Below are 11,171 nucleotides of genomic sequence, written 5' to 3'. Positions count from 1 at the left end.
CAGTGATTTATAAAGGGAATAATAGTGCTGTAGTGGTTATGCTGAATATAATAGGTACATGATGTCACTACTTTAATAGTCTAATCTAGTAATACTATGCTGTCTTGAGTTTATTCTCTTTAAAATGCATGATTTAACAAGATATGATAAGATTTCGTTCGGATTTTTAACCCCGGAGGGTTAGCCACCCAGGATAACCCAAGAAAGTCAGTGCGTCATCGAGGACTGTCTAACTTATTTCCATTGGGGTCCTCAATCTTGTCCCCCAGGATGCGACCCACACCAGTCGACTAACACCCAGGTACCTATTTGCTGCTAGGTGAACAGGACAATAGTGTAAGGAAACGTGTCAAAATGTTTAAACCCGCCGGGAATCGAACCCGGGCCCTCCGTGTGTGAAGCGGGAGCTTTAGCCACCAGGCCACCGGGCCACAGCCACCAGGCTGTTGGTAAATGGTTTTGGTTGTCTTGATGTACTTTCCCTATTAAATTTAATCTAAATAGCCAGAATGTATTTAATTAGACCTTAAACAGGCTCACACCGACCCTCCCCCCCCACCCCCAAGCTGGAAGGGGTCGCTTCGCTTACCCGTAACTCAAAGAGGCCCCGCCAATCTGAATAGCCTAGGGCCCGGAGACTTCTAAATCCGGCCCTGACTACCACCCAGGGAGGTACTACCATCCAGTGTAAATAGGCTGGTAGACAACAACCACCCAGTGAGGTACTACCATCCTGTGGTAGTACGATGGTAGACAACAACCACCCAGGGTGTTACTACCATCCTATGGTAGTGGGATGGTAGAGAACTACCACCCAGGGAGGTATTACCATCCAGTGGTAGTAGGTTGGCAGACAACAACCACCCAGGGAGGTACTACTGTCCTGTGGTTGTAGGCTGGTAGACAACCACCCAGAGAGGTACTACCATCCTGTGGTAGTAGGTTGGCAGACAACAACTACCCAGGGAGGTACTACTGTCCTGTGGTTGTAGGCTGGTAGACAACCACCCAGAGAGGTACTACCATCCTGTGGTAGTAGGTTGGTAGACAACAACCACCCAGGGTGGTACTACCATTGTAGTCATAGGTTGGTAGACAACAACCACCCAGGGAGGTACTACCATCCTGTGGTATTAGGTTGGTAGACAGCAACCACCCATGGAGGTACTACCATCCTGTGGTAGTAGGTTGGTAGACAGCAACCACCCAGGGAGATACTACCATCCTGTGGTATTAGGTTGGTAGACAGCAACCACCCATGGAGGTACTACCATCCTGTGGTAGTAGGTTGGTAGACAGCAACCACCCATGGAGGTACTACCATCCTGTGGTAGTAGGTTGGTAGACAGCAACCACCCAGGGAGGGACTACCATCCTGTGGTAGTTGTTTGGTAGACAGCAACCACCCAGGGTGGTACTACTATCCTGTGGTATTAGGTTGGAAGACAGCAACCACCCATGGAGGTACTACCATCCTGTGGTAGTAGGTTGGTAGACAGCAACCACCCATGGAGGTACTACCATCCTGTGGTAGTAGGTTGGTAGACAACAACCACTCAGGGAGTTACTACCATCCTGTGTTAATATGCTGGTAAACAACAACCACTCAGGGAGGTACTACCATCCTGTGTTAATATGCTGGTAGACAACAACCACTCAGGGAGGTACTACCATCCTGTGTTAATATGCTGGTAGACAACAACCACTCAGGGAGGTACTACCATCCTGTGTTAATATGCTGGTAGACAACAACCACTCAGGGAGGTACTACCATCCTGTGTTAATATGCTGGTAGACAGCAACCACTCAGGGAGGTACTACCATCATGTGTTAATATGCTGGTAGACAACAACCACTCAGGGAGGTACTACCATCCTGTGTTAATATGCTGGTAAACAACAACCACTCAGGGAGGTACTACCATCCTGTGTTAATATGCTGGTAAACAACAACCACTCAGGGAGGTACTACCATCCTCTGTTAATATGCTGGTAGACAACAACCACTCAGGGAAGTACTACCATCATGTGTTAATATGCTGGTAGACAACAACCACTCAGGGAGGTACTACCATCCTGTGTTAATATGCTGGTAGACAACAACCACTCAGGGAGGTACTACCATCCTGTGTTAATATGCTGGTAGACAACAACCACTCAGGGAAGTACTACCATCATGTGTTAATATGCTGGTAAACAACAACCACTCAGGGAGGTACTACCATCCTGTGTTAATATGCTGGTAAACAACAACCACTCAGGGAGGTACTACCATCATGTGTTAATATGCTGGTAAACAACAACCACTCAGGGAAGTACTACCATCATGTGTTAATATGCTGGTAAACAACAACCACTCAGGGAGGTACTACCATCATGTGTTAATATGCTGGTAGACAACAACCACTCAGGGAGGTACTACCATCATGTGTTAATATGCTGGTAAACAACAACCACTCAGGGAGGTACTACCATCCTGCCAAGTGAGTGTAAAACAGAACCCTATAATTATTGTTCATGATGGTAGGATTGATGGTGTCTTTTTTGTGTCTCATAAACATGCGGGATAACAGATATATCTTTCTACTTCTACTTACACTTAGGTCACAGTATGTGTGCATATCTATACTGTTGCAACCCCTGAATGGGTTACAATGTATATATATATTACATGTACATTACATTTTCATATAATTTATATTGTTTATATTTGCGATAATAGCTAAATCGTAAATGTATTGCTTTATATTATTATTTGACTTATTTATGTTGTTAGGTAGGATGTAACATATTATGTGCTCTGTTCAAGTCTTGATTGTCTAACTACTGTAATTATCGCTTGTGGCTCGTTACTCTGCCGGCTTCTGTTGCTGGGCAATGGCTGTCCACGGAGCTATCATGTGATCGAGGGGGGGGGGTGTCCTCACCTCGCCTGAAGTATGCAGTCTGGTCTAGACTCGCTTGGTGGTTGGACGTATTCCAGACAAAGTGCCTAAATCTCTCTTATAGGCACTTGTTGGAAGATTGTCTCTAGCTTTCTTGTAGGTTCTGTGGGACTCTGTTCACAGAACATTGTATAGACTTAGTGATTTTCGACGTTGTACTGAGGTTGTGTGTCGCAAAGACACTCTAAGCAACTCAGGTCCTGAGCTGTAGCTTCTGACCTAACTTGTACTGGTATCTGTGTACTATCACAGTCGGTGATTTTCTTATGCTGAACTTAGATTCAGTAGTATGGGAGTTTTGTTACTTTTGTGGAGGATCTGCTGATGGTCCCTACTTAGTGTCTTTATATTATCTCCTTGATCCTGATTGTGTCGCAGTTGCTTGTTATATTGCTATTGGGCTTAGCATTCTTTTTACTGTTCAAGCAGACTGTTCTGATTGCCAGTTGGTCAAAAACTTAGTTTATGAGAGGACTTTGTCAGTCACTTGTTTAAGTCTAGTCGAGTCGTGAGACATAGCGAACTACTTAGAGCACTTACACACATACACACAAACTTATTTGTATATTGTATTATTAAATGTTAATGTACCAGACGGTACTTAAGACTTATAAATGTGATATGTGCTTTCAGCGCAATACTACTGTACACGAGAGAAGTGATTATTATTAATTTGTTTGAATTGATTAATTTAATTTGATTTGATAATATACCTCTAGACTTAATAAATTTATTAAATTTTAATTTCTCTAGTTAGTAGCCTACCAGTTGTAATCCTGAAGCACTATTGAATCATACTGAATTCTAATGGATAATTGGACAAGGATACTGACTAATTGTTAAGAAAACCCAGTAACAGGCTGGATGCTAGAAGGGCAGTCCTTTCTAGTATTCACTGAAGATCTCTAAGCTTTTAGAATCGCGTTTTTTGTAACATATACACATACAGTCCTCCACTGGGAAGTGGAATAGAATTCTCCCTCCGTAAGCCACATATGTTGTAAGCGGTGACTAAAATGCTGGGAGCAAAGGACTAGTAACCCTTTATACATTAGTAAATATGAAAAGATAAACTTTTGTTTTTCTTTGTAGGTCACCCTGACCTCATGGGATATAGCCAGTTTGTAGAATATGTAAGCCAAATTGTTCAGTTTGGCCTATTTGGTAAGCATGTACATTGCCAATTAAGATGAATGAAAATTTGCTTTTGCAGTAAATCAGTAGAAATCGATCTGAGCATTAAGAAAAAATAATATATCATTGATGTTATGTAATAGTAAATAAATTTAAACTATCTAGGTAGTAGGTTGGTAGACAGCAACCCCCCAGGGAGGTACTACCGTCCTGCTAACTGAGTGTAAAACAGAAGCCTGTAATTGTTTTACACGATTGTAGGAGTGCTGGTATCTTTTTTTTTCTGTCTCATAAACATGCAAGATTTCAGGTACGTCTTGCTACTTCTACTTACACTTAGGTCACACTACACATACATGTACAAGCATATATATACACACCCCTATGGGTTTTCTGCTATTTTCTTTCTAGTTCTTGTTCTTGTTTATTTCCTCTTATCTCCATGGGTAAGTGGAGCAGAATTCTTCCTCCGTAAGCCATGCGTGTTGTAAGAGGCGACTAAAATGCCGGGAGCAAGGGGCTAGTGACCCCTTCTCCTGTATATATTACTAAATGTAAAAGGAAAAACTTTCGTTTTTCCTTTTGGGCTATATAAATAATATATATATATATATAGGAGAATTTAGCCAAATAACATGACATTAGTTTAAGGGAGGTTAGCTGAGGTTTCTATGTTAGTTTTGGTCCAAAAATAAAAATATTTACATCACTGTCAATGAAAAAACATTAGCTATCAATCTGTAGGAGAATTTTTTGGAAAACGTAAATTTTGAAGGGAGTTTGGCCTATTCAGGAAGTTTGGCTTATTAGGTACGACATATATAGAGACACGTATATATATGTAATTTATATATGTAACACAGAACTAACCTTACTGTATCTGAAGATAGTGAAGAGTAGTGGTAGACATTCATCCACAAACTGAGCAGAATAATCATCTGGCCAAACCTGGAGAAAGTCTTGCAACAATTGATCAATGATGGACTCAAGGCGGTGCTCATGTGCAGTGGCCAATGTATGCATCCAGCAATGTAAGGTCCACGGCACGCCCAGGTTCCGCAAGTCCAAAGTCATTTCTGGTGGAAAAATCGATGTTGATGTTTTAGTTTCAGTGCCTCATTATGTGTCCTCTACTCGTCCTGTGGGTAGTAGTCAGAGGCAGGGGCTGATCTACTATGAGATTAATGAAGCTTAAGCCTCAGCGCCCCTAATTCCGGAGGGGCCCCAAAAGTGACTTTAGTCCACACTGCTTATAAGCTTCAGGGCCCTTAATCCCAGAGGGGCCCCAGATGTGACTTTAGTCCACATTATTTAAAAACTTTGGGTCTACTGTAAGAGATAGGGTTGAAAAAGCACCCACATAACAGTTCAAGCTTCTGGGCTACAAAAATGTAGGTCCCCTACTGGTCAGAGGTTTACTGGGGCACATAATAGGTACAGGAATGGGTTTAATATGGGTGTTACTAACATACTCGCTAGAAATCATGGAGCAGGTGGGGTTTGACCTCATGGTAAGTGAGTTCTAAGACTCACAGGCCAGTGTGTTAATCACTGGGCCAGCTGGCTACAATAAGTATATTTCTATACACTATAGGGAGGTTAGCATGGGCCACCACTGTGACCGTAAATGCAGATTCACAGAGATGAATTCCACACTGCTGGTGTGGGATTCATCTCTAAAAAACCTACAAAGGGTTACTGCTGTATCAAATTTTAGGCTGAGGGCATGCCAAGATGGCTGGCTTCTGCTGAGTGATATGTGGATTTTGTCCCAGATTTATGAAGCCTGTTAAATCAAGGGGTTAATACTGTGTCAGAACTCAAGATGAGGGCATACCCAGATGGCCGGATTCTGCCGAGTGATACATGGCCTCCTGAAGCGTCTTGATCTGCTGCTTGGTGAGTTTGACAACCTGCGACGAGTCAGATGAGGCGATGCTTCCTCGTCCCACAGGGTCGTCTATGATGCACATCTGGCGCCCAGGTCGGCGGTCACGGTCACAGGTGTTGCCGTTAGCGCCCTCTGCCAGGATTTCCTCCAAGGACAGCACCTCTCTGGCTGATGCATGCTGCAAGGGGGGGAATTCAAAATTTAAATTATTTGTTCAACTGCCTCCCAGCACACATAAGGGGGATTACCAACAGACCCCTGGCAGTCTTCAAGCTGGCACTGGACAAGCACCTAAAGTCGGTTCCTGACCAGCCGGGCTGTGGCTCGTACGTTGGTTTGCGTGCAGCCAACAGTAACAGCCTGGTTGATCAGGCTCTGATCCACCAGGAGGCCTGGTCACAGACCGGGCCGTGGGGGTGTTGACCCCCGGAACTCTCTCCAGGTAAACTCCAGGTAAACACTGACCATCTCTGAGTTTGGTCAATATCTACCATTATTTGAGTAAATTTTATGTATAGCAAAGTCTCTATTAGTTTGAATAATGAATCTCAGGAAGTGGTCGCATTATTCAAATTTGAATTATTCGAATTATACGTATTTTTTTCATACAATTTGAAGAGGTTCAGGGAAAGAAATAGCAGTAGCACTAAATAAAAATTCGCACTATTCGAGATTTATGTATTAAGAAAATTCATTGTAAAATGATAAATTTGAGAAATATACATTAAAATAAGAATGTATAGAATATAAACTGAACATATTTCAGTCACTGCATGATCCAAAAAAGTATCCCTGAAGTGCATAACCCCAGCCCCCTCTACCATAATGCACGCAACTGGAATAGTGCAGAGTGTGGCACAGGTTGGTAATACAGTTAGATATTAAAGGGACTCAGAACAGGCAGTCACAGGTTATTATATGGTAATATCCTATAATCACAAGTTATCACATGGTAATATACTACAATCACAAATTTCAATTTCCTATGTGCAGGATGCTTGTATATAGAACACCTCATCATGAATAGTTTGAAGCTGATCTGAAGAGGCATTTTTTAGTTTTTTTTTTTATTAACACATCAGCCACTTCCCACCAAGGTAGGATGACCCAAAAATGAAGAAACACTTTCGTTATCACTCACTCCATCATTGTCGTGCCAGAGGCGTGTCGACACTACAGTTAAAAATTGGGATTTACGCCACCCCGATAGCAGCATGAGCTTTGCGTTCAGGAACCCTCACTAGTGAAAATTTGAATCATTCTTCAGTTATGGCAAAGATTCCAATGATTCTAAGTACAGTGGAACCCCAGTGTTGGAACACATCGGACCTCAAACAAACCAGAGTCTGAGCAGTTTTGTTCAGAATAAAAATTGAACCAGTCTTGGAACATTTTTCTGGAGTCCAAACTCAGACTTATTTAAAATTCAGTTGTAGAAAAACTTTACAGGAAAGCCTTGTTTTGAAAGTGCTTTGAAGTGACCTCTGACACTGACTTGACTCTCAGAAACTTTTGGAAGAGTCAGTTCAACATCCTCCAGTGTTCTGACCTCACAAGAGATTTTTATATCAATTTACCAGGTGGAAATAAGAGGGGGAGAGGGTATATAGAGAGACAGCTCACAGTCAGCAGGAGTCGAATCCACTACGGGAAGACTGGCAAGGACCACTGATGTGCCCAGCCTGGGTAGAAACATGGCTGGTACACCAGGCTGCCCAATGATGTGCCCAGCCTGGGTAGAAACATGGCTGGTACACCAGGCTGACCACTGATGTGCCCAGCCTGGGTAGAAACATGGCTGGTACACCAGGCTGCCCACTGATGTGCCCAGCCTGGGTAGAAACATGGCTGGTACACCAGGCTGACCACTGATGTGCCTGGCCTGAGTAGAAACATGGCTGGTACACCAGGCTGACCACTGATGTGCCCAGCCTGGGTAGAAACATGGCTGGTACACCAGGCTGACCACTGATGTGCCCAGCCTGGGTAGAAACATGGCTGGTACACCAGGCTGCCCACTGATGTGCCCAGCCTGGGTAGAAACATGGCTGGTACACCAGGCTGACCACTGATGTGCCCGGCCTGGGTAGAAACATGGCTGGTACATCAGGCTGACCACTGATGTGCCCAGCCTGGGTAGAAACATGGCTGGTACACCAGGCTGACCACTGATGTGCCCAGCCTGGGTAGAAACATGGCTGGTACACCAGGCTGCCCAGTTTTTGAGGAGTCTGTGGCCAACCAGTGTAGAGCTTCACCTTACTAATTTTACTGCGTCAGTACTGTTACTGTGTACTTGTGTAGTATACTTAGATAATCCCAGCTACTTTATAGATAGGCTCCCTTTTTGCTGTGACGCCACGAGTCCCATACATTTGTGCCGCAAGCTAGAGGCCTCCTCAGTTCCACTAGGCTAGACTCGACGGCAAGGCTTCTGGGCTTCTCCTCAGTCCTGTACTGGGTTCAAATCCTGCTGACTGTGATCTTTGTCTGTATATCCTCCAGTGTGAGGATGATAAAGCCTTGCAAATACTGTTTCCCACATCCAACTTTTCCAGTTCCAACACTACCTAGGAACCACTTAAGTTCAAACACAGAGGTTCCACTGTATATTAACTATTGTAAGTACTCAGATTGTGAACACACTGAGAATCTGTATTGTGTATAATATTATTATATAATTACTGTGTATCCTCTTCTTTCAACAAACTGGCTGTATCCCACCAAGGCAGGGTGGGATACGGCCGGTTTGTTGTATACAGGAGAAGAGATTACTAGCCCTTTCTCCCGACATTTTAGTCGCCTCTTATAACACGCATGGCTTATGGAGGAAGAATTCTGTTCCCCTTCCCCATGGATATAAGAAGAAACAAAGAAGAACATGAACAACTAGTATTTCAGGTACATCTTATTACTTCTACTTACACTTAGGTCACACTGCACATACATATACAAGCATATATATACTACTCATCTCTCCAGGTTTTTCTTCTATTTTCTTTCTAGTTCTTGTTCTTGTTTATTTCCTCTTATCTCCATGGGGAAGTGGAACAGAATTCTTCCTCCGTAAGCCATGCATGTTGTAAGAGCGACTAAAATGCCGGGAGCAAGGTTCTTGTAACCCCTTCTCCTGTATATGTTACTAAATGTAAAAGGAGAAACTTTTGTTTTTCCTTTTGGGCCACCCAGGTAACCCCGCCCCGGTGGGATACGACCGGTGTGTTGAAAGAAAGAAGAACAACTAGTAAGAAAATAGAAGAAAACCCAGAGGGGTGTGTATATATATGCTTGTACATGCATGTGTAGTGTGACCTAAGTAGAAGTAGGAAGACATACCTGAAATCTTGCATATTTATGAGACAGGAAAAAGACACCAAAAGTCCTATCATCATGTAAAACAATTACAAGATTATTGTGTATATCATTATTATACACAATAGGGAAGGTCCCAACATGTTTTTAAGATGAAAACTTCTCGTAATCTGAATATTATACACAAGTCAGGAGGTCCCCAGTATGTCTTTAACCCTTAAACTGTCCAAACGTAGATCTACATTCGCACACGTAGAGCTCCGAACGTAGATCTGCATTCAATTTTACATTGTTTCTTATGTAAAAAAATGAAGATCTGCGTTCGGAGCGCTACACATGCAAACGTACATCTAGGTTTGGACAGTTTAAGGATTAAGTTAAGGACTTCCTGTAATTTACAATGATTGAAGTTATGATTTCTTTCTGCTGATCAAACCTAATTACCTCCCATCCAGGTGCTGTAACTTTAGTGGGTTTACCACATCTCCATAACTGTAGTTTTTATGACTGACTCAAAATCGCAAGTGCACAATTTCAAACAAATCACAGAACACGATTAGGCATGAACCCATGGGAAGCTAGGCTTAAAACTTGTGTGAGTTCTAGGCCTAGAAAGCCATGGGTTTGAACCCAATATCCAGCAATTAATTTCTATGACTTTGCTGGAAGGGCATTGCCTGGCGTACCTGTGGCTGCGACAAAAGCTTATGCAGGATAGACTTCTGACCGTGAGCGGCAGCAACAGCGATTGCGGCATAACAACCACGCTGGGCAGCGCCGGAGTAACACAGTGAATCTTTCATCAGTGTGGAGAGGTACGGGTTAGCGCCATACGACAAGAGCAGAGCCATCATGTCTGTGTGACCAGCTGCCGCCGCAACCTACAACAAGAACACTAAATACATCATACAATACTATATTGACTACACTATATAATACACTAATTGTATAACACACTGTGTAATACATTAAGTGTATAATATACTAACTGTATAATACATTCAGAGTATAATAAATTAAGTGTATAATGCACTAACTGTATAATACATTAATTTATAACATATTAAATCTTAAATCTCTATTAAATCCACATTTTTACAATTAGATTTCATGGGATCAAGGTTCTTGATCCAAGGGAGTCGAGCTATTACTATTGAGTAAACCATGACCACCACAGTGAGCTAAACCCACATGGAAGGTAACACTCAGCTCACAACTACTACTACTACAATTACTACTATCACTATACTAATACCAATACTGCTATCACTACTACGACTTCTTTAACTACTACTACTATTATTATTACTACTATCACTACTATTACCACCACTACTACTACTGCTAATACTACTAATACTACTACTATTACTGCTAATACTACTACTATTACCACTATTATTACTACTACTACTGCTAATACCACTGTTATTACTACTACTATTACTATTACTAATACCACTACTACTACTAATGTAGCTATTACTACTATTATTACTACTACTACTGCTAATACCACTATTATTACCACTATTACTGTAGAGGAGAGAGAGAGATTTTGGGAGATGTTAAGTGAATGTATAGGAGCCTTTGAACCAAGTGAGAGAGTAATTGTGGTAGGGGACCTGAATGCTAAAGTAGGAGAAACTTTTAGAGAGGGTGTGGTAGGTAAGTTTGGGGTGCCAGGTGTAAATGATAATGGGAGCCCTTTGATTGAACTTTGTATAGAAAGGGGTTTAGTTATAGGTAATACATATTTTAAGAAAAAGAGGATAAATAAGTATACAAGATATGATGTAGGGTGAAATGACAGTAGTTTGTTGGATTATGTATTGGTAGATAAAAGACTGTTGAGTAGACTTCAGGATGTACATGTTTATAGAGGAGCCA

The 11,171-nt window shown here is 42.2% G+C and overlaps 1 protein-coding gene across 1 annotated transcript in view; it reads right to left on the bottom strand.

Moving 5' to 3' along the window:
- Positions 1–4,804: 4,804 nt before the first annotated feature.
- LOC128701772 (ankyrin repeat and BTB/POZ domain-containing protein 2) overlaps positions 4,805–11,171 on the bottom strand; it is a 217,349-nt gene continuing 210,982 nt past the window's right edge. Inside the window, exons 15-18 of the mRNA XM_070105091.1 lie at positions 9,968–10,162; positions 5,916–6,147; positions 4,949–5,154; positions 4,805–4,816 (exon numbers count right to left, since the gene is read on the bottom strand). Coding sequence (XP_069961192.1) covers positions 4,805–4,816; positions 4,949–5,154; positions 5,916–6,147; positions 9,968–10,162 — 645 coding nt within the window. The remainder of the gene's footprint in view (positions 4,817–4,948; positions 5,155–5,915; positions 6,148–9,967; positions 10,163–11,171) is intronic.

Source organism: Cherax quadricarinatus, chromosome 96, assembly GCF_038502225.1.
Source record: "Cherax quadricarinatus isolate ZL_2023a chromosome 96, ASM3850222v1, whole genome shotgun sequence".
In the NCBI taxonomy this organism is placed as follows: domain Eukaryota; kingdom Metazoa; phylum Arthropoda; class Malacostraca; order Decapoda; family Parastacidae; genus Cherax; species Cherax quadricarinatus.
This window is presented reverse-complemented; position numbering and strand designations above follow the sequence as displayed.